This window comes from Sclerotinia sclerotiorum, genomic scaffold (genome assembly GCF_000146945.2).
Source record: "Sclerotinia sclerotiorum 1980 UF-70 scaffold_32 genomic scaffold, whole genome shotgun sequence".
Taxonomy (NCBI): domain Eukaryota; kingdom Fungi; phylum Ascomycota; class Leotiomycetes; order Helotiales; family Sclerotiniaceae; genus Sclerotinia; species Sclerotinia sclerotiorum.
Window position 1 is genome coordinate 119,018 of NW_001820804.1, and position 25,987 is coordinate 145,004.

Genomic DNA, 25,987 nt, shown 5'->3' on the forward strand with positions numbered 1-25,987 from the left:
TCACACTTGCAGGTTGCAAGTTTAAGATTAGGTAGTCTTTATTATGGGTCAAAGAGAAGGAGTGGAAACGGACTAAATTTATAAGTCTGAGGAGGGGTGAGTTTTACAAGTACGAAATGAGGGCCTTAATTATGCCCCAAGGATGTGGTCTTCCTTAAATATAAGTCTTAACCCTTTAATAACAGTAAATACGAGGTTACAATGGACTGAGAATGTGGAAGTGAATTCGGGCGGGTTTGAATATCAAAAGTAAAACTACCCTTGAGTTTTTTTAATTCAGAAGAAGCCTAAAACTACATACAAAGACGTGTGACTTTTGTATTATGAATGTGCAAAGAAGAATGGTGCGGTATATCACCATTCCACATCTACGAAACCAAGAAGATTGGGTGAAATCTATTCCGGAGTTACAGCCTTTCTTGCCCTTCAAAGTTTAAATTATATTTTCATTCTCTAGTAATGATCCCATAAAAATACTAGATACTTATATCTTCATTACACGTATACAGAAGAATCCTAACCACTAGCCTCTCCTCAAAAAGTATTCCGTAGATATTTACTCGGAATCCCACACACTTCCACCGTACACCATACCAACTTACATCTCAAATCCCTTTCCAATTACTCAAAAGACCCATGACACAAATAATTAGCCACCATGTTCCATTAGCTGAAAGGTTCGAGCTCCAAGCAATCTGAGCTAAAAGGAAAATCGTCCATCGGCCCATTTTCATCAAAGAATTCATTCGCTTAAAATGAAAATCGCCGATAAGCTTCTCATGATGTACCAAATGCTCTTGCTTTTTCAAATTCACCAATTCTAAGGTACAACGTGCAAAAGATGTATCTAGGGTCCATATTTAATTATTTTCTTGCGGCTGAGATGGGTCGAGTCTGGCAACAAAAATCACTCATTCGATATTTATGTACATCATGACTAGCATTAATCCCCAAAAACCTACATATTCCTGATCTAGAATCAGCAAATCAATAGCGATACTCCGAATTGAACGAAGAGGAAAAAGTATTTCCTCGTTCCTTGTCTTCATGTGCCAGAGTGAGTTCTCGGTCCTGCAATCCTCAAGATACATAATATTAGTTCCTTCATCACGGGCTTTGAATAAAAGTCATCATACCATGATAAACCTGCGACCAGGTGTCCTCGAGTGTAACCCTGGCCAGTAAGGGGGTCTTCTTCAAGGATATCCATTTCAACATTCGCTGGCGATGACGGTATTTTGGGATCACTCGCACATTTTTTGTTCTCATACTCGGCCTCTTCCGCTGTGATGCGGATTATGTCATTGATTCCAGCCTTCTACATTCTCTTCATTATAACTAATGCAAGATTCCCATTTGACTTTGTGTTTGGGATGCTTTTCATTCCAAATATTGTGGAAAAGGATTTAGCTTTTAGTCCCTCATCTAGGTATGGTAGGAAACTGTTCCGCTATGATCTGTAGACTGCAAAGATTGTAATAAAGTTCCGTATTACTAGCTGCTCCATCTGACGGATTCTCTCCACGGCACATGGTGATAGAAGTGGCAACTCATTTGTAAAGAAGTTAGATCGAGCTGTGACGAAATATCTTTATGCCAATTCAGGCTTGTAGTAGGACTCCAGGTGTCGAAAATGAAGAAAATTTGTGAGTAGGAAAGACAAAACTTTTGCCTAGGATACGTATTTGAATATTTAACAAGTAAAACCCGAAATTGTTCGTTTATCTCATCTATACAAAGAGAAGAGGTTCTGATATGAAAATAACCATATCATCAAGGCCTGGTGGGCCTTGTGAATGCGAAGACAACGAATTATATGACGTTTTTTGATGATTTTGTTCTACAGCCTTGAATTTCTATTACTCAACTCCTGGAAAGCGTTTCCAAAAGACTGATCCATTGAAAAAGACCATCATAGATGTAGAAAAGACATCAATTGGAAAAGGATTGGCGAGGTTCATCAGAGGTTCGCTTGCGACATTAACATTGGATTTTTAGTGTATGGCATTTTGGCGATTTTGAGATTAATGCAGTGAATTTTGTGCTGCTAAAAAAAGAAAGAGGTGGTGAAATGTCGGTTTTATGAAGATTTCCGTGGTAAAACTCTGCGTGAACGCCAGGTTGTTAGTATGTCAATATTTGGTTCCGATCTAACTATATAATTTTATGGATAGGTGTAAAATGTAATCGAAAATTCTATTTCACCAAAAGATTGTTCTAAAAGTCCATTATCGACGGCTAAGTTATTGAGATGATATATAATTGGGTACACCTTCTTCCGAAATATCTTCACTGATGTCGTTGCCTTCGCTTAGATCAGTACTAAAAAGGAGAGTTAGATCCACGTGATTCTATTCATCACATGATATTGTCGCCCCGGATCATCTCTTGACCGAGAGTGCAGCTGCAACCTCGTATGTTCCAACCATTCTAATGAGGATTACACAGACAGCCATGGTAACTCCAAGCTTTTTCAGCCCATCAGTTCGACTAGAGCTATCATCTCTTTTATCCAAGCGCTAACGGATTTGCGGCCTCGAAGCTCCATCTCTGCTAATGAATAAACCACATACCTAAGTGTATCTCTCTCGAAGCACCATTCCATTTGCTGGAGAAGATCTTGATCAATAAATCGTCATCTACTTGACACTATGTATTCTATTTCATTTGAATCAGAATTTACGGGTTTGGGAAGGGATTATCATTGGCGTGTATCGGTGACGAAACATGACAAAACGATTTCTTATATTTTCATCGGTCTATTTCTCGTGATTGTTATTTTGTTTCTGATTGGAAAGCTTTGAGAGTTTAGAGCTTACTGGGAAATGATTATTAGTGTCCGTCAATTGAGCTTAATAGGATATAAGTGAGGATTTTGAAATTTCCTGATCGTAATGGAGTTACCAGCCTTGTCCCGGTTTTTTTGGTGCCTCACTGTGTACTCTCTCTTTCTGTGTTCTTGCTATTGTTTACTAACTATTTCTGCCCGTTGCTCCACGGAATCTCATCATGAAACAACCTATTCCAATTTCTGCCAGCTCAGCAATACAATATTCGGGCTGCTCAACCATAAAATTTTGCGGTCCCCGCCACTTCTTCCTCATCTACGACCATAACTTCTCCTCGAGTTTTCTATACATCTTCAGCATCCTCCAGCTCCAGTAGCTTTAGATAGCACAATCCAAATCGGGCAGATTTAGCTTGCAATAGTATCTTCATGGAAATTACCTTTTCTCGAAGTTTTGGCATACCACCGGGAAATTACACACCAGCAGCCTTCGCAACAGGTTCGAGCAAATCTCATAATGCATTTAAACACGATATACGAGGCGAGGTGTTCCATTATCTGGCTGCTGTTCTTATCAGGGACAGCCAAGTGTTTGAAGTACGACTCCAGGGCCAACACAAAGTGGCATTCAAAGCGGACACATGAAAATATGTTCGCATATGCAACCCAATGAAACCACCCGAGAGATGATATTCGAATTTCCCCGCAGGACTGCTGAGTTTTCCGACATCCCATACTACTTTACGGCGATATAACTGAGTTTTCGGATACTCAGACGACTACTTCAAGCTCTGTCCAGCACAAATGTTTGTTCTATTTCTTCTAGAGTGGGGATTACCACCTCCTTCCCATCTGCATCTAGTGTCCGGAGAATGAGCAGGCCCACAATCATTGTCTTTTACCACAAGCGTTATTCTCTCTCGCACGCAATCCGCAAGTAGCCCGTCAATCATTTATTCGCAACCTGCCTTGGTGCCAATAATTTGGTCATTTATCTTTCGAGAAGTACAAGTTCTTATCAATGGATAAATAGCTCATTTGCAGCAGCCTTCCCCGGTGTTATTACCAAATACGTCGCTCCTGGATGGACTATATTTTTGCGATCGACTTACTTTAACTAAGGAGTAGGGAGCTAGTATTACACTCTATTACCAATGCAAGCGATTCCAACATTCTACACGTTGGGTTGGAAGGTGTTAGTCGTGGTATGGCGGTAACATTCGTGTTTTTCAGAGATGAAAGATTCTAATTGACTAGCTACAGCAATGTGTTTGTGGTTGGATGAAGAGGAGGCATTAAGACAAGGAGCAATGTGCACGTGGATATCAAGTCAACTACCTCTTCATATCTCAATTCCCGACCACAAGTTCAATGAAATGAAAGAAGACGTTGACGCACACTACCTCACTCCGAAAGACACTTACCATTTCTTCCACCACCAAAACTCGAGATGGAAGTCGAAATTGCACATGGATTCAAATAATTCGCAAAAGAATGACGGAAAAATCCAATGACTAGAACGGATTCTTCTGCAGGACTAACTCCCTATCCAAACACGCACTCCTACCCCTATCTTCTCATATTACAACCACCAACACATCCGATAGAAGTGGATAATTCATTACAGATGTCTGTCACCCAGAAAACACTGCCGTGACGCTCCTCTTCCCCTTGCCGCCCGATGCACTATCACATATTCAAGGAATCTCGCATTGGTTTGGGAAGTGGTAGTTTGCGGGGCTGAGAGCTGGTGGAATAGTACGGGTTATGTAACAGTCATGTTTTTTCAATCTCCTAACAAAGGAACTCCTACCTCTTGGGAATTACGTCGCATCACATCAAAAACGACAATGGGGAGAGTGAAGATGTTGAAATAGTGATGCACCTGGATACAGAGTTTTATGATGCGAAAACCGCGGCTATGAATGGATTGTTAGGCATCATATGGAGAAATTTGGTTCATGGGTAGATTGGGGCGCATAATGTGCTGTATTTCCGGTCGGGAAGCGTCAAGTGGGGAACAGGGAAGATATGCTGGAGGAACAGTTCTAGAATTCTTGCAGTGTGATTGGGGGTATGGATATAAAGCACGGTACTGTTATTTTCCAAACTACATACAATGAATATCAGTTCTTTTGATCAGAGGAGCTTTCATCTCACTTCGTCGTCAACATAATGTCCCGCACTACATGCCTGTTTTCCGCGTTTGTTTCAATCTAGTGATTTCTTCCTAACTACTTACCAGCTTTTACATTATTTTCATCATTTTCCACTAGCATATATACTTCCACTTTCTTTACAAGAGATATATCTTCATCTGGAACTTAGATTACAAAAAGCGGCGTGACGATGACCTGGGTAAATAACTAGATAAGTTCGATGATGCGGATATAACGAACATATCATTTATATTTTGGCACAATAGGAACATATGCATACTCATCCTTTCTTTAATCTTGAAATCATCATAAGATCGTATAATTTCCTCAATCTTCTTTACATCTTTCCACCTTTTTAACTATTTAACTATTTAACTTTCCAGCTGCCAGCTGGCGGAATCAGTAATACAACGACGATTCGCTACTCACTCGCTTCTCCTTCTCTCCGTTCTCCCCCCTCCACCCAAACAACATCCCCCCAAATATCCACACAAACTAAAACTCACAACACAATACTACCCATCTCCATCTCCATCACATACAATCCTATCCTACAATTCTTCTCCCCAGCCCCAACCCAATCTCACTATTTACCTACCTATCATTGTCTCACTCACTTATTATTCATACCTCATTTATATCTCATCTCCAGATATACTATCATTTTATTCTACTGTCCATCCCACCATCTCACCATCCCATCACCCATCCTTCATTCTTTCCATACCCCCTCATCCTCCAATCCTCATCTCTATTTTATGTATCAATTAAACTTTCTTTTATCACATTATGTCATCCACATACCACTCATCAACACATATACACGTATACATACACACAAAACCCAATCCACTCACTCCAACACTCATTACCGCCCTACAATCTCCCTTCAATCTAGAAATCTAATCAATATCAACTCGTGCTTTGTCTACTTACCCTTCCTAATTAGTAAGATTACAAAATATATATACATCTATTATCCACCTACTCTTTCCCAAAACTTCAACCGCTGAATCATCCGGTTTATAAGATTGAAATGTTATATTATCTACTGTACTCTGTATTGTTAAACTATATCCACTCATCTAAACTCACACCTGAATAAACGACCCCTCTCTCCATCATGCGAATGAAGTAAGATTATTTTAAATCTACAATATCATGTAACAAATAAAAAATCTCACATTCCAATCAAAACCCTCCTTATCTTCTATTTCTCATTTCCTATTTCCTATTTCCCATTTCCCATTCCCAAATAAATTATAATCTTACTATTCATAAGCTAACCAGAGCTATATAATCAATTGTAAAAAAGCAAACTCAACTCTGACGCCAAAGCCATGTCTATGTATACACAAGTTGTAACTCCCTTATCCATTTATCCGTTCAGGAAAATGTATAGGGAAAGTGTGTGAACGAAGTGAATGACTTCAATTCAATTACTACTGTAATAAAGAACTAAGCGAACGCGAAAGAGACTAGCTCTTTTAGTAAGTCTATATAAGACTTACTACTTTCAATATGTAGCTAGCTCTTTAGACAGAATACAATTAGACATACAGGACCTACGTAATCCGTGGGTGCTACGTCTTCCGTATCCTTCTCGTACCAACAGAAAGTGATTCCGAGAAATGGAAAAAATTGACGCCCGACTCCACGCTCAAGGATAAATCCTAACCGAACACTTACATATACATACATACAAACGCCGCACCAACCATCACAACACTCATCACCTCTCTTCTAAACACACCCACACACACTACTTAACCCTCGCCATAATAGTTTCCCCACCCCTCTCCATATCCCCCACCACAAGCCCCCACCTCTCCTTAACCCCCTTCAACATCCCCCTATCAAAATCATCTCTAGCCCTCAAAACCGCCTCTACCCATCCCAATCCCGCATCCCAATATTCCCTCTTAAATCCCTCTACTACATCCGGCACTGCCGATTTTTCACATTCCAGAATCTCCAGGAAACTTTGCGTTACCGCCCATTTACCTACTACGATACCTTTAACTTCTTCCGTTAGATATGGGTTACCATTGAAAAATTCGAAAGCCGTTGATACGTCGTTGAAGATTTTATCTTTGAATGGATCGTTTCTCTTGAATTTTGCGCCTTTGTTGCGGACGCAGCCGAGATATTGGATGAGAAGTTCAATGGCGAGTTCTTCGATGAAGATATCGAGGAGGGAATGATGAAGGACGTTTTTATAATCATTAATATATTCCTCAAAGGTAACAATCATTTGTTTCATCGCTGTATTCGTATACCATTTTGATGTGAAGAAATCCGGCATGACGGTTTTGAAATCGACGGCAAAGATTAAAGTTGCGAATTTGGATATGCAATGAGTACTTAAATCGACATATCCATCATTCAAACTGGTGATCTCAATATCCACTCGCTCGAGATATGTACTTGAGACAAGAGGTTCGAATTTTTGTCTAAAGCTTGTGAGGTATCCAAATCGTCCCTCATCTTCATTATCATCGATACAAGCAATTTGATCATTAGCAGTAGCAACAAGCCAATCCTGCAAAGCTTGAAACCCCTCAAGTTCGGTCGTTGCGTTGAAATATCTCGCAGCTTCAATATCGAGCATTTCCTGCCATGTTTGTTGACGAGTCTTCAGACGTACGATCATAATATCGACAACTCCTTCGGTGACATCCATTCTCTGGGAATTACCTGCAGCATCTACTTGTTCACGTAACATACGCCACATATCGACCAAGTTCTTCGTTCGGAAATATCCATATTCATCCTGATCCAAGTTCGAACCATCCACATTCCTCTCGTCGAAATCTTTCTTTTCCGTTTTGAAAATACGATCTAGCCATTGATCCAAGAACTTGATAATGAGTTGTCTGAAATCTCTCACCAATTCAGTTTCTCTTCCATCCAAAACTTCCGGCTGTAATTCATCCTTCTTAAACCCTAACTTGTTCATTTTTGTGTAGTACTTTTCCGGCCAGTTCAAAATCGCCAACATATTTGCTGAACTTGTATCCGGATCATTAATCATGCCAATAAGAAAATCATGCATCAATTGATGATAAATTTTCCCATAAGTCTTGAGAATCTTCCATTTCTTCGGCATCAATGGTACCATCCCCTGCTTTACCGCATTCAAATCATTGAAGAACCATCTCAGCCCCTTCTCCAACTTTGTTGGATCCTCCAAGAATGCTTGTTTCGTTCCTTCAAGATTCCCTTCCGCCTTAAGTTTAATGGCCATCAAAAACTTCTCCTTATATCCTCTCGTACTCTTGGCCCCATCCGTGATACTCTTAAATCTCGCTGCCATCTCCTTATGATCCTTCAACGCCTCTTGCAACGCCATAACCCTTTTATCACTCTTCTCCTCCGCCTCAATAACCACCGCTAATCTCACCACCAAACTACTATTTCCCTGCACAACCACCTCTATCAAATTTAGAGCCACTTTCCCAATATTTTCATCAAACCAATCAATCGTATCATCCAACCTCGCAAAATAATCCTCCAACGTCCCCTGTAATCCCGGATCATCAGCCCTCAATATCTGTTCCATAGCATCATCCCTAATATTTCTCAACTGCGTCAATTCATAATGAATCGCCAACAAATTCCCCATATTATCCTCATCCCTATCATCCTCTTCGAGTAATCCCTCCACCCGTGTCAACCTCTCATTAAAATCCACCAAATTCTTCCGCATCGTTTCCACCGCCATAAAATTCCTATGCGTCTGGCTCACCAGGTTAATATTCGGGAAATCTTTAATCATATTTTGTGCCTCGGCGCATAATTTATCAATCTTCATCATCTCATCCTTAATAAGTTGAACGGTTCGTTGACCATCGGTAATACCGTGCATTCCAGCTTGAGTTACTTCGAGTTGTTCTTTAAGACCAGATCGTAGTTGTGAATCGACGGCCGATTTCTTGCGTGTGTATTCGAGTTTTAGGGCGGGGATTTTGTCCAGATCATCGGGGTGGTGAAGGAGGTCGGAGAGCTTGATGGAGGATACGTCCATTGTCATTTTGACTTTGAGTTTGAGCTGTGAGAGCTCTAGATGGAAGGGAGTAGGTGTTATGCGCGCAGTGGAAAATTAAGACCAAGTGGAAGAGTATTGCTCTCGCAGAGCTTTATTAAAAATTGGAAATCCCCGAGAAACGATTCATAGAAGTTAATCATAAATCTGCGCAATAGATAGAAAGTTCAATGCTGTATGAGGTATGCGAGCATTGTCCAAAACGAGGACTAGTGTGTTACGTATCGGTGGAAAGAATTACCGATGCCGATAATCCTTGTTTGATATTCACGATTATTTCTCCGAATTGAACTTTTGAAGTATCGGCGACGGTGATCTACAGAGCAGAACAAGTCATTGAATTATGAGCTGTTGATCATAAGGTATGTATTCTGTCCAGTACCCTTCTTGCTGTCTATCTGGGTGCTGTAGTTCCCAATTTTTATTCCTTTGCCATCATTCAATCCTCGTCCATCAACAATAACCCCTCTAACCTCTACTACCACAGACAACTATAACCACAATCACAAAGACACCACATCACCAGCACCCATAATGTCCACCACTACCGCCGCCCCTTTAACACGCACCCTCCTCTCCTCTAACAAACTCTCCCCCACCCTCCGCCAAATCGGCAAGAACGCTCCCAAATCCATTTCCAAAACATCACCCTCCTCCTCATCAAAACCCGCCTTCGTCCAAAAGCCCTGGCAAACCTCTGCCCCTCCCACCCCAACCTCTTACTTCCGCATAACACTCACACGTTCCTCAATTGGTCTCCCCAAGAAATCCTCGCGCGTGTTGAAATTTCTCGGGCTGCATAAACGAACAGCTTCTGTGTATCATCCTGTTTCTTCGGATATAGCGGGTCAGATTATGAAGGTTAAGGAATTGGTGACGGTGGAGGAGACGAAGGAGAAGATGAGTAAGAGACAAGAGAGGGAAAGAAGGAGGCCGGAAGCGGGTTTTTTTGTTGAGAGGGAGGTACAGGCAGAGTTGATGGTTTGAGGGAGTGGGAAGGGTTTACGAAATGGGAATTGAGGAATGAAGATGCTGTAGGAAGATAGGATGCGATGGTCAGGGAGGAGATTAGGATTGTGATGCAAGGAATTAAAGGGCGATACCATATATGAATCTCCATGCGCTCATTGAGCATAGAAGGCTAGTTTGGTCACATCAGGGTTGCGATTGAGATAGGGATTATCTTCGTTGTGTGCGAGGAATCTACACAAATACTAGCCAATAATACCACTCTAGATACTTGTTGTCAAACAGTTACGATCTTCTTTGTCTCCCTCCCTTTACTTACCCTTCCAGCGATAAACCATGCGAAACTGATCTCCTACCTCCCGCTCTTCACCTACCCACCCCTAAGCATCAAAAGAAGCAATAATTCTCAGTTGGGGTTCATATATTATATATACCCAAACCCATAGCCACAAACAAACAAACAAACAAACATTCCCGCACAAACCTAGGGATTAGAACATTGCCAGAGATACGTGGAATAGGCGATATACATCACATAAGAAACCTAGCTCATCTCTTCGTAAGGAGTATTAAAGTATCGTAAGGTATATGCATCATAAGTCTAAACTACCAGCCCCAGTCTAAGGGCAAGGTCAACCACAAGGACCTGAACATAAGCAAATATCTGCCATCCATGCCACCATCTATTGGAATGCATTATGCTGCATCCATGCATGGTTTGTCCATATGTTTATGCTCTTATCTCTCTGCTGGTCTTCTCATCCATTCATTCATGCTTTCTTGCTTGCAAATTACTTCTTCCCCACTGAATGGCTCTCGCAGAAAGGACTACTAGACATTCCTCAACTTTCCTCATCGAATCTCCGCTCCCCTGCACTGCAACACAAGATCCACCAGTACAGGAAACAAAAGCCAAAAATTAATGAATCAAGCGCCATTCTCCAATCCATGCTATGATACACCTTCAACCATCCATTCATATTTGAATCTCTTCATCCATATTATATAGCTTCAGCTATCTAATTGTTGCTACGAGCTTTGTCAACATATTCTGCACCAGGGGTTTCGTATTCGTTGACGAAGTAATCTTTAGCATTTTTGCCAATCCAGCTTGTCAACTTGCTAAGTTCTTCTCTGAGACGATTGACAGATTGAAGGTCCATATTGGTTTGAGCGATGAGTTCAGGGAGAGTAACTATGAATTATTAGTAAAGATGTTATTATGGAAGGAAATGATAATCTTACCCAAGAGACGACATAAGTGTTCGGCACCATATGTATCACTTGCACATGTTTGCGGACATGCGTCACTATCCCACAATTGTCGAAAATCAGTATATTGTTGTCGTTCAAATCTAAATGGGATTAGTAAAGTCAAAAGATGAAGTATTCTCAGGAACGACATACCTGTAAAGAAGAATGCGACCAAGACATCTCTCAAAATATTCTTTCAAACCAGCAACAATCTCTTCCAAGATGTCTGCTTGTGCACTTCCAACAGGTCGCTTTGGTTTTTCAAACTCGAGCCAATCATTTAATATTTGATCGACAGGTTTCTTATGTGGCAATGGTACAAGTTGTTGATTCTTGGTAACGTTCTCCCAATCATCAACGAGAATTGCTTTAATATGATCAGGAATAACAAGGTTGATGGATGGTCGGTTGTGAAAGTTCTCTTCCTGTAAATAGTTAAAATTACGTTTCACCATCACAATGTTCGTTTTCGCAATGTGAGGTAACATCTTCTTGGTGGTTTTGACAAGACGGACTCTGACTTCAGAGTTGTTGGTCATTCCTTGGGCAAAATGAACTTTCTTTTCAGTTGTGACCCCAGTGGTCTTTGCAGGGGTCTTCTTGAGCGAAGGCTTTGGAAGAGCCTTCTTAAGAGTGAGCTTAAGTCTCTTCGGAGCAGGCTTCATAATCTCTGCTATAGCAGCTTCGTCATATGAGAGAGGAAATAGCCTCTTTCGTTTTAATCGTGCAGGAGGTAATTTATTGTCGTCGAATAATCGTCCAGCGATAGGATTGATCTGTCCAGGCTCATATTTATCATAGTATTGATGCAATGACTTGGTGTCAGTGCCGTTTTTTATGTGAGCTTGGAGTTTAGGATGGACTGGCGGTGGTTTCTGATTTGGTGTGGAGACGTAGCTGGATTTGTCTGGTCGATATGTCTCAGGATTTCGAATAGAATTATTGACAATGAATTGAAATTTTGCCTTGGGTGGTCGTGCATCCAAATTGGTCTTAAGAACCATAGAATCGTCATCAAGAAATTTCATGACATCCCAATGCTCGCTCTTAGGATTGGCCCAGTCTGGATTCTTTCCAGGCATTCTTGATTTAGGTTTGGTGATCTTCAAGTTGCCAGAGTCAATGATTGAGCGATCATACGGCTTCGGTGGACAGCGTTCTCTTGCACTTCTCCGAACACCAGGTGTTGGTACAGGTACACTGTTGACTACCTTGACCCTTGCCTTGGTCTTTTTTTGTCCCTAAATAATGAGTGACTGAGTTATTGATGGAAAAGGGGTGTGGACTTACATTGATAGCTTCAGGTTCCTTGGTTTTATCTTGAAGAGCTGGAATTAAATTTCCCGATTTCTTCGCGAGAGGTATCGCACGAGGCTTCAAACCTGGTACAGTAGTAGAGCCCATCTTCGATGAATGTTTTAAGAAAGGCTTGAAGTGGTATTTGATGTTGTCTGTTGATGAACTTGGTGTCGTGATTGATTGCAGAGGGCTTTTTGAGAGATTGAATACTTGGAAGTGTGATTCAAAGAGCGGAGTAAGAGAATATAATCAAATATTGGTAGCGATCCAAAGCAAAAGAAAAGCCTTTAATGCTCAGCAATAAGGGACTTCTTATTTTGTTGTGCTGATGCTGTGAAATGATTGTATTGATGGAAATCAATTTGTATTGTTGAAGTGTTTGCGCGAGTTTTGAGAATAGAGTTGAGCAGAAGAGGAACGGTTTTTCCGAAAGTGGCAAGCGAAAAGTCCAAGTTTTGAGAAGGTCAAACCAAGTATGGTGAAAACACCTCCCATCCAAACATTTTATCTCCAAAAACAACTTGGATAGGATTTATGGTCAAGATGGTATAACATCCATAGCAAAACCACCAGAAGAATGAAAAGAAGTGAATTGGATAGATGATGTAGAAATAATTGAGGATTGAGGATAACAGGATGTAAAAGGGTAATGAAAGTCGGAGTGTTGGAATGTCTGAATGTCTGAATGTTTGGATGTTTGGATGTTTGAATGTTTGAAATGTCCGAATGAATAAGACGAATAAAATGATCGACTTACTTGTTCCAAATCATAATCACGATTTCTTCTTGGACCACCTCTTCCACCTCCTTGAGCTGCGACACTCGCATGTCTCTCTTCACTACCACGACCCGAACCAAAATCCGATCCATTCGTTCGACCTCCAAGTTTCTTTCCACCTGCTGAGGTTGCGGATTTGGGCTTCTGGTTCAACTTCTTCATCTCTTGATGAAGTTGAGCAGCCAATTCTTTATTATCTTCATTAAACTTCATTACTCGATCTTGCGGTACCCAGTCATCCCATCTATTTTGGTTATCATGGTTAGATTTTCGTTCTTTTTCTTTTCTTTCTTCTTCTTTTTCTGCCTTGTCTGCTTTCTCTGCTTTGGCTATATTGACATCCGCATCTGCTAAGGTACGGACACGACTCCGAAGGGTACGTGGCGGCTTTTGAGGGGAGGTTTTGGGCATCCTGATGGATATGATGGGTATATGATGATAAAGGAGAAAATTGGAATTAAGAGAGATTGCTTGGATTTGGAAGTGATTTTAGTTGTTTGAATTGTACATCGGCAGTTGAAGATTTGGAGATTTGAAGAGTCGAATATCTAACATGTTCCAAACTTCAAAGCTTCATTGGGTAGGATTAGGTACTCAGCTATCTCGCTCGCTCGCTACATTACCAGCTTTGGAAGTAGCCAAAAGACGAGTACAGTTCGTTCTTTCACTTCCTTCTCTCTCATTCTCCTCAATGTCTCCCTCCATCATGATACTAGGTAGTCAGATGGACAAATGGACAAAAATGAAAGGCTCGAGCATTTCCATTAATTCACAAATTTAAATTCAAATTTTAACTTACGTTGCTTTCCATCTAATCACGAGAATTATGTTAACAGATTTTCTTTTTTTTTTTTTACACAAAGACTGATCGAGTCAAAACTAGGGAACTCCTTACCCCTTATAATGGATCTTGCATTGCCAGCTAGAACCATCTTCTGTTGGTCTAGTATCTAAGACTTTGGCCTCATACAACAAATCATGATGAAAGCAAAGGACTTTTTCATCTTTCGCATAAGGAGCGGCCGGTGGTCCAGATTTTGATGGTGCCATGATGTCCGATCTAAAAAGTGATTTTTTTTATATGAATGTAAAGAGTCAAGTATTGGTATTGGTGTTGTTGTTGCGATGCTAATGAGTAGAGTATAGAACTATTGGTGGCAAAGCGAGATGTTGATACTACCAAAGTTGTTGGGTTCTTTGAGACTTAGAAGATTTGTCGCGTGCAAATGATGAAATATGATGATGAAGAAAGGGAGTCTGATGAAATTAGAATTAGAAATAGTTTTCACATGTGCAGGAAGACAACCGAAAGAGCAAAGCAAGCAAGCGCGTTCTGCTGAACAAGGTACGTGTCACGCGTGTTTTAGTTTATGCACCCCAGAATATGTGTATTATTTCTATTTCTATTTCTATTTCTTTGTCTTTGTTACATTTTGACAAACGTTTACTCGAGTAACAATAAATCTTTATGTATTTGCGGTACAACCTCATTTTCTTTGGTTTATTTTCCTCCTCAGAACCCTCAGAACTTTACATGGTTCTCCCTTGACTCTTGACTTATGGAACATTGAACTTCCGCAATCAGGGCCTAGTTTCGTTTCTTCAACCTTCAACCCCTCCAAAATCAATTCGCAGACAGCTGTCGCAGGAAACCATTTGCATAGCTCTAGACCGGTCTATCAAAGGTTGAAGTCAACGAATGGACTATCGCTGCACCTAACTTCAACTCACCTCCGCAAAGCAACAATAGAACTGATGAAGGTATTCACCCAAGTCTGTCAGTCAGTTTACAAAAGCGACACTATACTATCTGAAGAACTATCTACCTGGCTCCGAAGCTATCTAGGGAGAAAAGTACTTAGAACTTGACAACTCTAGATCAACATTGTTTCACAAAATCCAAATTGATTTACGAAAGAGAACCATCCAAAAATTTATCCCGACAGATCTCAATTGAGCTCCGCCAATTCCAAACTCACCAAATTAGATTTAATACCTAGGACTCTTTCTAGTTTCCCTCCTCCTGCAATGCCACCAACCGAATCCACAATCCTGACCAACTTCCTCCTCCCTCCCGCCTCTCTCCCAACGATCATCTCTCTCCAATCCTTTACATCCCTCTTTCCTCGCTCTCAACAATCATCCCCTGCAATCCGCACCCTCTATCGAGATCTCCAACATCAGCGCGCACAATTAGTCGATAAAGTTACTGCGAACATCGAACAAGAAGTACGACGTGGAAAAGCAATGGAAAGAGCTGTTGTAAGGGGTCGAAGACAAGATGAGAGAACTGCGCAAGACGACGAGGTGGACATTGAACGTGCTGTTAGTCTTTCCCTTCCCTACTCTTCACTTTCACTCAAACTCCAAGTCTAACTAACACCTCCTCCGCCAGCTTTTCCACCAAACCCAAAACCTCCCCCACTCAATACCTCACTCCCTGCACTCCATCATCCCAGCCCTCAGCTCCGCAGTCGAAGACCTAGAAGATGAGATCGCACGCCTAGATACAGAAGCCGAAGAACTAGTTGCTGAAATGCAGAATACAGTTGGTGGGTTAAGTGATTTGCGCTATGGACGATTGGCAAATACAGGATTAAGGGCGCAGGTACTAGAGGGATTGGAAAGAGTCGAGGAGGCTGCGGGAGGAAAGTGACGGCTTGATTGTGAGGTATAAGGATTTTGTGCAGTGAGAGATGAGGGCTATAGGATAGCGAAAGGAAAAAGTATACTCGGTCAATCGATGCGCGCAGTAGGAACGATAGGTCTTCGGAGCCGCGGTCGGTGGCAGTGCATGTTCTGCGCACTCGGGGGACTGCCGGAGCTGAAAACCGGCTTTAATATATGAGCAGTGGAAGATATGTCTCCCTAGAGGCTGTGTCGCACTGTATAATGGATTCTAGCGCGTGAACTCTGTGGGGGATATCTTCATATGAAGAACACCAGGGAAGATGAGCACATCACAGATACAGCTCATAAACATGATCAACATGGCATAGATGAGATGTCCGGAGTTAAAGAGGCGCAATATTATGTTGGTTATGGTACCCATTTCCCAATTCATTAAATTTGTTCAGATAAGCTACATAAATTGTATTCCGCCCACTAACGATTGAGAAAATGCATTGTATCTAAGAATTAGATCCTCCTCTGCAATCTCTCCAAATATTTGTTTCTGACATAAATCTCTTAATAGGTAACTCCGTCTCCAGCTGGAGCGGCGCGTGGACGAGCTCCAGCAGCTGCTGGTCCTTGAGGACCAAGAGTTCGCTTGCTCCTATATTTATTGTTAGCTGCTTCATTAAGAGTATATAGCTTCAATGCGGGGAAACTTACATGATGGTTCTGCTCATGAATGAAATACCGATCATGAACATCCAGCTGGGAACAATGGTGAAGAACCAAAGTACATATCCAACTGGAACCGCAGCACCATATTGCGCAAGCTGTCCATCAAAAGGATGGAACCAACCCTCATAAGGTGCCTTCTTCTTGTATGACTTTGTCGCATGTAAATCCGTGAATGTTGTAACGGTTGTTGAAGTAGTATTCAATGGAATGGTGATAATAGGAACCGGTGAGCCTGCAGCCCCGACATCCATGGTCCATAAATGTGGTGGTCCTGCTCCCCATGAATTACACAGAACGGGTTGTTCGTCACAATTCAAGAGAGCCATATGAGGCGCCGTAGGATCGAGAGCGAAGATCGCAGCAGACTCATTGAATCCCTTTTCGACTTTACCGCAGAGACCGTAACAGGTTTTGTTTCCGCCGGTGGTTAAAACCCACCATTCTTGAGGCAGCGAGGACTCTGGGGTGACGCTTCCGCGGATGGTTTCTTGCCAGGAGTCGAGGGTTAGGTGGTGGATTTTCGCTTCGCCTACTTTTGCAGCGGCGGCTTCGATGGGAGATTCGGATGAGGCTGATGGGATATACGATTGAAGTTTGCCGAACCAGTGTTGGGCTTGGGCTTTGGCCTGCTCGAGGGGAGATTCTTGGGTTGCGGCTAGGAGGGGAAGGGCCAGGATGGAAACGGTTGAAATGCGCATTTTTGCGATTGCTGTTAAATTTTATGACTGTGAGTTTGAGATTGAGATAAATCGAAAGTGGAGAGACTTTAGACAGGTCTTTTTATTTGAAAAGCTTCTGCAATTAGGTTTCAGATCTGCTCTAATTCGCAATCACAAATTGAATGCGCCGCGATAACACTTTCGCGAATGAGCTGACCCCAATCAAACTTAAAAAATGAGAGACCAAAATATATATTGTGAATGAGGAAATGATTACAATGAATGTAACGGTTGTGAAGATTGTAAAGATTTACCGTTTGCAGTGAAGGATAGAGAAGTGCACAAAAGTGTGATTGATGAGGCCAGATGGGTTGATAAGTATATATACTAGGTATGGTGGTAGTAAATGTTGCCTTCTCTGGACTTTCACTTAAAAGAAGCTCCACAGCTATTTGAAGGGGAATGGGATGAACGGGAGGTGGAAAAACCAATCAAAGTGAATAATCACCCCAGCTTGCTTACCACTAATCTCCTTCAGTATTGGTGCTAAAAGTGGATCTTATCGACATTCGCTAGCTACGGTCAACTCTGCACTCATGGTCTGATCGCTATCGATTATCAGAAACTTTTTTTTATCAGAAGCATTTTTGAAATTTTATTGAAGGAAAGGCGCAAAGAGCAATTAAGAAGTCTTTCACAATGTCTTTACAAGAGAAGCTCGACAAGATCCGTTCGCCGAAGCTTCAAAATCAACATCAGGTAAGTTCGTTGAGTTTTCAATTCTGCCATATATCTATGTTTCGTTGTGAACTTTACTGATATCAGCATGTAGACTGCAATTGTATTGTCTGCCGTTGAAGATACACTTAAAGATCAGAAAACAGAAGCCACTCCAACTGGATATTTTGCGGCATTATTGGCACTTCTGAGACAAGCGTGCCCTCAAAATGGAGAAGTTAACAAAGATTTAACTACTTCTGTTGTATATTTACTCGACATTATCACACCTTTTACCCCTCAACCACTTCTCCGATCAAAGTTCTCCCAAATCCTCGAAAATCTTGCCCCCGCCTTCGTATTACCAGAAGCAGATGCTCCTCTCCTCAGACCTTCGATAGGATGCCTCGAATCATTATTATCCGCGCAAGATTCCGCAGCATGGGAACTTTCAGTCAACGTAACTGGACCAAGAAGGGCGATTGCTGGATTATTGAATTTCGCCGTGGATCACAGACCTAAGATTAGAAAGCGTGCGCAAGAAGCATTGGCAAATGTTTTGAAAAATCCTCCGCCGAGTCCATCCCTCGATCATCCTGCGGCGGATATGTGTGCGGAGACTGCTTTGAGAAGTTTAAGTGACCTTGCGGCCCAATCGCATCAAGCCAGGAAACAGAGGAAAGCAAGCGCAACTGCAGAACATGAACCAGCTTTGATTCACGCATTACAATTAGTGAAGACTATCGCGGGAGCATCTGGAGGATGGCCGAGTAAGAAAATTGAGGCGTTGTGCGAGGTTTTATTGAATATTTCGAAATCAAGCAATGAATATTTGGCCATGACTTCGTTCGAAGTATTTGAGATGATATTTGAGAGTATGGCAAACGAGACTGCGACATCGAAGTTACCTCGACTTTTAGAAGTTATCTCTGAGTTGAGACCTTCTCAAAACGATTCTCAACTTCTCCCCCCTTGGATCGCTGTGTTATCGCGGGGTTATGATGTTTCTGCGCAACTCGAGCCAGAGGAGACTTTTGCAAAATTACCTGAACTTTTCACCATGATCTCCGGATTTATGTCATCTTCATCGCACAGCATTCGGGTATCTTCATCAGAATGTCTAATCTCATTAATGGCCAACTGTGTCCCAGAATCGGTTATTGCGGAGCCTTCCATATTTGACGAGAAAGTCCTCGAGAAGTTGGCAAAATGTGCAGTGGATCTTTTGAGTGTTAAATATCAAGCTGCTTGGATGGAAACGTTCAATGTTATGGGTTCCATGTTTGACGCTTTGAGATGGAGAGCAGATCCGATCTTGTCTGAAGTGGTTAGAACAATTGGTGAGCTGAGAGGTAGCGAGTCTTTCGCTGGCAAAAAGGAAGCGGATGAAATCCTTGGAAAAGCTATCAGAGCTATGGGACCAGAACGAGTTCTCAGCATCTTACCTCTCAACCTCGCTAAACCAAAGGCTGGACAACCTGGACGAGCCTGGATGTTGCCGATCCTACGAGACTATGTCAGTAATACGAATCTCCAACATTTCCGAACTGAACTTGAGCCATTGAGCCAAGCAATGTTACAACGGGTCAGTGAGCATGGAGCCGCCGAAAAGACGATGGATATCAAGATTTTCGAGACTATTGTGAAGCAAATCTGGGCTATTCTTCCCGGTTACTGTGACCTCCCATTGGATCTCACTGAAGCATTTGATATCAAGTTCGCAGAAATACTTGTAAACATTTTGTACGGGCAAGTTGATCTACGTTCAGATATTTGCAGAGCTTTACAGACTTTAGTAGAGTCTAACCAGGCGATCCTCGCCATTGAAGGAGAGGAAGACTTACTCCTCCAGAGTCGTGTTGCGAAGGCTGTGGCACAGAAGAACATTGAGCATTTGGCTACCTTCGCCAGTAATATGCTCTCTGTTTTGTTTAACGTTTACAATGAAACATTGCCACAGTTCAGAGGTTACATCTTGCAATGTATCAATGCGTTCCTTAGCATTACACCTGCTCAAGAACTTATGGAGACATTCGAACGAGTTAGTCAAGCATTGGGAACATCCCTCGCCGAAGCCGGTGCTCAAACCCAAGCAGAAAAGCAGAAACAAAGGCAACAAAATGCGGCTAACAAGATGCCACCAACGAGTCACAGTCTCATGGATTTGGTCATTACGATCTCAATTTACTTGCCAAGAGATAGTTTCAGCACTCTATTCAACATGGCAGCTCTTATCATTGTAAAAGATGACGACCCTCAACTTCAGAAGAAGGCTTATAAGCTTATTCCTCGACTTGCCGAGTCGGAAACTGGCAAGGCGGCACTGCAAGAACGTAGCACTGATCTTCAAGAACTTCTGTTGAACAGTGCCGAGAAAGTATCTACACCAGCAAAACGCGATCGTCTTGCCGCAATCTCTGTTCTTATTCCTTTCCTCCCAGCCGACTCTCTTCATTTCATCCCAGCAATTCTATCCGAGGTCGTCATCTCGTGCAAGGAAACAAATGAGCGTGCTCGTACTACAGCGTTCGACCTCCTCATTTTGATGGGAGAGAAGATCGCTTCGTCGTCCGGTGCTACAATCGACAACAGCAAAGTATCCCATATGCCCAATGATGCACCATCTGTAACCGCCACCCTCGAGGAATATTTCACCATGGTCAGTGCCGGTCTCGCCGGTAGCACACCCCACATGGTATCCGCATCTATCACAGCTCTTACTCGTATCCTCTACAACTTCCGCGAGTCTCTATCTCCCGAAACCGTTAGCGACCTTGTGCAAACTATGGATCTCTTCCTCACATCCAACAACCGTGAAATCGTTCGTAGCGTCCTTGGATTCGTAAAAGTTTGCGTCATCTCCTTGCCTTCTTCCCTTGTGCTTCCTCGTCTTGAAAGTCTCATTCCTAATCTGATGGTCTGGAGTCATGAGCATAAGGCTCATTTCAAGGCAAAGGTTAAGCACATTCTCGAACGCATGATTCGTCGTTTCGGCGTTGAGATTGTCAATAAATATTGTCCGGAGGAAGACAAAAAGCTCATCACCAATATCCGCAAGACCCGCGAGAGAAGAAAGAGAAATAAGGATGCGGCTAAGGAAGCGGGTGAAGATAGTGACGATGGAGAAACTGGTGGAAAGAGAAGAAACAAATTCGAAAACGAATATGATGAGGCTCTTCATGGCAGTGACTCTGAATCATCTGGTTCGGATGTATCAGACGATGAAGTCCTGGGTAAATCTCGAAAGAAGGGCGGTAAGAAGGCTGCAGGCGGGAACACATATATCGTGGAAGATGACGATGAACCCCTTGATTTGCTTGATCGTAAAGCACTTGGCAATATCTCATCTACCAAACCCGTAAAAGCGCGAACGATCACGAGAACCAAAGCAAAGATGGATCTGGATGGAAAATTGTTGCTGGGAGGTAATGATAGTGATGATGATGATCAAATGGTTATCGATACGCCGGCGGAAGAAGATGGTGGTGTGGGTGCCTATGTTCATGCATTGAAGGGAAGAGATGCGCCAAAGAAGGGTAGAGGCGGAAGACTTAAGTTTAGTAATCGAAAGGGTCAGGATGAGGATGATGAGATGGATGTTGATGAGGATGAGTTGAAAACAGTCAAGAAGAGTATTGGTGGTGATAGGGACAGGAATAGTAGGGGAAGAGGGAGGGGTGGAAGAGGTGGCGATAGGGGGAGAGGTGGTGGAAGAGGAGGTTTCAATAGTGGAAGGAGAGGTTTGGGTGAGGAGAAGAGATCTGGTGGTGGTGGAGGAGGTGGCGGTGGAAGGGTGATGAAGAGTCCGAGGGGACGTGGAAGGGGCAACGGTCATGGGAGGAGATAGGTTGTTTGAGTGAAAAGCCTAGAAGATGAGAAGGGTAATGAATTATAAAATAGCATTTGGATGGAGTTACGGATATCAAATGAATCAATGGTTTTTCAATACTTCTCGGATCTATCATAAATATCCTCTTCGCTGTGTAACTCTCGGATTTAGTAAATCAAGCGACACGGATCCTCCAATTAATCAGTAGGCATGATGAATACTCCATCAAATCCACTTCCACAGCACATTGACACACCCAACAAGGTCAAAAATACTACAAAAAGCTGCCGAGGTTGTGATATTGGTCTGTGCGCAATTATATACGCGATTTCGCGATGCAGCGCGACTTTGCCTATGTTTAATTGAAAACGCCCCAAGCCCTAGACAATCAAATTCTCTTACAAAATCCCAGGGACAGTTTTGTTTCGACGTCACACAAATTTTCTCTTTCGATATCTGCAATAAGAATTATACTTTTCCAAAAAGCCCTAAAGTTGATATTGCAGACAGACGTGCAACAATACCTTGGAAGGTGTTGAGGAAGCGAGGTGATTGGTTCCCAAAGTTACAAGGCTTGAGACGGAGGGAAAGTTGAAGCTTGGAGACAACTGAGGTACGACAACACAACATTCTTACGATAAAAATATGGCAGAGGAAGGAAAGCGTAGGAGATCGAGGCCATCGAGTTGGTGGGAGGTGCAGGAGGATGATACTGAAAATGTGGAGGTGGAAGGGAGCAGTCAACTCACAGCGCAATCGAACTCGCAAAGTCTGAATACAAATTCAAATACACCAGGTGGTGGAAATACGAAAAGGAAGGCGAAACCTTGGGTTCCAGCGGGTATGGGTCCACCAATTGAGAAAAGACGCGGACGGCCCTCCTCTAATTTAGGTTCTATGACTGCGAAACAAAAGGGAAGGAATGACGATGGAGAGAGGTACATTGAGGCGGAAGCTGAAGATCATGGTTTAAGGGAACAACAACAAATTCGAGATGATATCAAGCCAAGGAGTAGAAGGAAAGATACGAACAATACGAGAGAAGTAATGAGTGTGAATAGCAACACGGATGTAATCGAGACAGTGACTGCGACTAGTTCTTTAGCGCCGCAGAAGAAAAAGGGTAGGCCTCCTATTGGAGTTGTTAATCATAGAGTGGGAGACGAGCGATCAGGAAATGCTGCGACGGGAATCCGAAATAAGGGCGAGTCCAAGGCCAAGGCGCAGGATATGGAACTTAGGGAGAGAAGACGTGGAAGACCAGCGTTAGGGGATACAGATATCACAAACAATCAAAAGAAGGGGGATCGCATGGAGCCAGAAAATGGCGAGTCCTCGCGATCACAAAGGCGCCATCAGGCAGAGCCCGAATCGTCGGCACCAGGTCATACAATGAAGAAGGCTTCCAAGGATAGCGAAGAATCATCCGAGAAGCGTGCGAAGCCAAAGCATGTCAGAATATCAGATGTATCACAGGATATCGAGCCGGAATCTTCACTGTCCAAAACGAGAAAGCCTGTACTTTCAGAGAGTTCCGAGTCCGCAAGAAAGCGGAAGGATTCGAATTCAGACAGCCCGCAACCACAACAACAAACTAAACGTCGCCGCATAAAAGATTCACAAGACAATCGGGAAGTCGCAGAACAGCCAGAGCCACTTTCATATCGACATCTAGCAGCTGTTACTCGTCGTGTTTCGCTCGAGACTATCAATACGAAGTGGGAGGCTTTACCACCAGGATGTTTGGATAAGATTTCAGAGTTACTGATTGACGTGCAAAGACCGGTTGTTTTACAAATCCACGATGAACGCAGGAAGACTCAAGCCAGCACAGCTATACAAATGATAAGCCGTCGACTTCTGAGTAGGATCCGAAAAGGTATGCCATTTCCTAAAGGTGCAAGAACTAATCGGGAGGATGATTTCGATTTTGAGAAGATACTGGATTACAATCGAGCTTTGGAATCTCAACTTACACCGGTTTTGCATTCAAATGACCTTCTGGAGGCCGAGTTGAGGAAAGAGGAGGTATTACTTGAAAACGAGGAAAGATATCTCGCAGAATTGGAGGCAAATGCAAAGGATGAGGCGATAAGTAGAAGACAAGCGGCTCGCAAGGCTCATCCGTTGCTTCAATTCGAGGTTAATAGCACTGGGAAGGTACTCAATGATAATATTGGTCTTGATGAGGACGCAGATACTGCCTCAATAACTCTCAACGTAAGTTCACATGGTTTCGAATCCTCTTGCACAACTAATTTCTTCTCTAGACCCCGAAATACCAGGATGTCGAAGGCATTTTCAAAAATATCAATGGTCACGTGGACAGCATTAAGGGCAATTTACAACAAGTTGAAGGTATTACTGAAGCTATGGCTAAGAGTAAAGCTTCTGTACAGGCTGCTCTTTTTGCTCATCTCGATCTCGAACAATACAACGATGTGGTTTTGGGTTGAAGGCTTCCGGGAGTTCATCAATTCAAGACATGACGGTTTTAGTGCGAGGAAAGTGGGATTACAGTGTTTAAGTTTGAAAAGGGACATTCCACAGGAACTATCCTGCGTTTTATGGATTATTGGTTTTATGATTATTGTATTAGATACCCAATCTCTATCCATTCATTCATCATTGATATGTATGTAGTAATAATGATCGACAATCTATTGTTCTTTGTACCGAAGTATCTATTGAACCTAGACCACCCTTGGTCAACCTCGCTTCACGATGAAATTTGCAAAAGCTGCCATCGTCCCCGCGCTTCTACACATCAATTTAATAATCCCAAAAACCAAAATCTTGCAACACAAACTTATTCAACAATTTAAAGAGCTTTTAGATTATTTGATTACTTAATTAACACAAGGTAAATTCTCGTTTCCGTGTGATGAGTAGTGAATTGAGCTGACCAAGCTTCAAAGGTCCTTCTAATTCGCAAATTTACCAACAATCAAAAGCCTCGCTCGCCCCCTTCAATAACGGCCAGCGCAACGTCGCAATCCAATGGAACCCTATGAAACTTAGGCTCTGATGCCATGGAACAAAATGGGACCAACAATGGGCAGGATGCAAAGCCACCGGCATCATCTGCAGCTGCTGGCGCAAAGAAGAGGCGTAAAGTAAATCATGGTATGCAAAAGTTTCCCAAGGGAACCAACGACTTCCAAGTTTGAATTACATGATCTGAAACATTGGCTAATTGTGGAACGTCTTCTGCAGCTTGTGTATACTGTCGGCGATCTGTGAGTACTCGATTGGGTCATACTACAAGGGGGTTGGACGGGTGTTTGCATACCGTTATGCGTGACATTGAAATGCCAGTGGCCAGCAGCTAATTCGGTCTTGTCCCTGAGCAGCACATGACATGCGATTTAGTACGACCTTGCGCGAGGTGCACAAAGCGTGGAATTGGGCATCTTTGTCATGATGAGCCCCGCGAACCGGAGTCGACCACGAAGAAAGCAGGCGTGAAAAGCCAGCAGCATCACCATAACAACAACGCTACAGCAGGAACAGCGGAAGAGCTGGGAGGGACACCGCCAGATCTTAAGCTCCAGAATTCTCTTGACAATAGTCTAAATAGCTCGTATGTTACGGGGGAGCAACAGCAGCAGCAACACCAAGGTCAAGATCAAGTTCAAGAAAATAAACTGAGTCTTGGAGCACCAGCAATATCCCGCGGTGTCCCTCTTCAGCTGGCCCAGCCTACACCGGTTTCTGGAATACAAGCGAATGCTTTGAGCAGTAGCAGCAACAATCAATGTATGATTCTTTATATTCACCTAGTTTTCTTCTTATGTCTCCGAGATTACTCTGAAATATTGGGCAGGTATTAATCCTTTTTCGTTATAGTTCTTGGGTATTCAAATGACTGGCTTGGGTCGCAAAACCAATTTCAAGATATGCATAACTACCATCCATCGTACATGTTCAACGCACCGGAAGTCACCAACGAGTACAATCTTTTGAACGATTTCCTCAATAACAGTCTTCTAGACGACGGAGCTCTAGGTACAGAAGATACTTCGAATTTTTATACTGATCAAGCTGGTTCAATGTTATCAGGAGGTAATTCCAACACGCTCACATCAGGAGCGCAACAAGCTTCAGGTAGTGGTCCAACAGGAGGTCTAAATCCACCA

At 42.6% G+C, this 25,987-nt stretch overlaps 10 protein-coding genes across 10 annotated transcripts; 5 read left to right on the forward strand and 5 right to left on the reverse strand.

Moving 5' to 3' along the window:
* Nucleotides 1-6,709: 6,709 nt before the first annotated feature.
* On the reverse strand, nt 6,710-8,980 carry SS1G_14337 (hypothetical protein; the record flags this gene model as incomplete). Its single annotated transcript, XM_001584674.1, has 1 exon — nt 6,710-8,980. One exon carries the CDS (start codon nt 8,978-8,980, stop codon nt 6,710-6,712), a length of 2,271 nt encoding a protein of 756 aa, XP_001584724.1.
* A 546-nt stretch (nt 8,981-9,526) lies between these two features.
* Nucleotides 9,527-9,979, forward strand: SS1G_14338 (predicted protein; the record flags this gene model as incomplete). Its single annotated transcript, XM_001584675.1, has 1 exon — nt 9,527-9,979. The coding sequence occupies one exon, from the start codon at nt 9,527-9,529 to the stop codon at nt 9,977-9,979; it is 453 nt and encodes a 150-aa protein (XP_001584725.1).
* A 1,001-nt stretch (nt 9,980-10,980) lies between these two features.
* SS1G_14339 (hypothetical protein) lies at nt 10,981-12,619 on the reverse strand (the record flags this gene model as incomplete). Its single annotated transcript, XM_001584676.1, has 4 exons — nt 10,981-11,156; nt 11,207-11,271; nt 11,369-12,456; nt 12,506-12,619. 4 exons carry the CDS (start codon nt 12,617-12,619, stop codon nt 10,981-10,983), a joined length of 1,443 nt encoding a protein of 480 aa, XP_001584726.1.
* Nucleotides 12,620-13,052: 433 nt separating this feature from the next.
* Nucleotides 13,053-13,703, reverse strand: SS1G_14340 (predicted protein; the record flags this gene model as incomplete). Its single annotated transcript, XM_001584677.1, has 1 exon — nt 13,053-13,703. The coding sequence occupies one exon, from the start codon at nt 13,701-13,703 to the stop codon at nt 13,053-13,055; it is 651 nt and encodes a 216-aa protein (XP_001584727.1).
* A 480-nt stretch (nt 13,704-14,183) lies between these two features.
* On the reverse strand, nt 14,184-14,342 carry SS1G_14341 (hypothetical protein; the record flags this gene model as incomplete). Its single annotated transcript, XM_001584678.1, has 1 exon — nt 14,184-14,342. The coding sequence occupies one exon, from the start codon at nt 14,340-14,342 to the stop codon at nt 14,184-14,186; it is 159 nt and encodes a 52-aa protein (XP_001584728.1).
* Nucleotides 14,343-15,320: 978 nt separating this feature from the next.
* Nucleotides 15,321-15,948, forward strand: SS1G_14342 (hypothetical protein; the record flags this gene model as incomplete). Its single annotated transcript, XM_001584679.1, has 2 exons — nt 15,321-15,617; nt 15,688-15,948. The coding sequence occupies 2 exons, from the start codon at nt 15,321-15,323 to the stop codon at nt 15,946-15,948; spliced, it is 558 nt and encodes a 185-aa protein (XP_001584729.1).
* Nucleotides 15,949-16,481: 533 nt separating this feature from the next.
* On the reverse strand, nt 16,482-17,341 carry SS1G_14343 (hypothetical protein; the record flags this gene model as incomplete). Its single annotated transcript, XM_001584680.1, has 2 exons — nt 16,482-16,569; nt 16,629-17,341. The coding sequence occupies 2 exons, from the start codon at nt 17,339-17,341 to the stop codon at nt 16,482-16,484; spliced, it is 801 nt and encodes a 266-aa protein (XP_001584730.1).
* A 660-nt stretch (nt 17,342-18,001) lies between these two features.
* Nucleotides 18,002-21,866, forward strand: SS1G_14344 (90S preribosome component RRP12; the record flags this gene model as incomplete). Its single annotated transcript, XM_001584681.1, has 2 exons — nt 18,002-18,061; nt 18,135-21,866. The coding sequence occupies 2 exons, from the start codon at nt 18,002-18,004 to the stop codon at nt 21,864-21,866; spliced, it is 3,792 nt and encodes a 1,263-aa protein (XP_001584731.1).
* A 627-nt stretch (nt 21,867-22,493) lies between these two features.
* On the forward strand, nt 22,494-24,304 carry SS1G_14345 (hypothetical protein; the record flags this gene model as incomplete). Its single annotated transcript, XM_001584682.1, has 2 exons — nt 22,494-24,068; nt 24,119-24,304. The coding sequence occupies 2 exons, from the start codon at nt 22,494-22,496 to the stop codon at nt 24,302-24,304; spliced, it is 1,761 nt and encodes a 586-aa protein (XP_001584732.1).
* Nucleotides 24,305-24,880: 576 nt separating this feature from the next.
* SS1G_14346 (predicted protein) lies at nt 24,881-25,018 on the forward strand (the record flags this gene model as incomplete). Its single annotated transcript, XM_001584683.1, has 1 exon — nt 24,881-25,018. The coding sequence occupies one exon, from the start codon at nt 24,881-24,883 to the stop codon at nt 25,016-25,018; it is 138 nt and encodes a 45-aa protein (XP_001584733.1).
* Between the last annotated feature and the right edge of the window lie 969 nt (nt 25,019-25,987).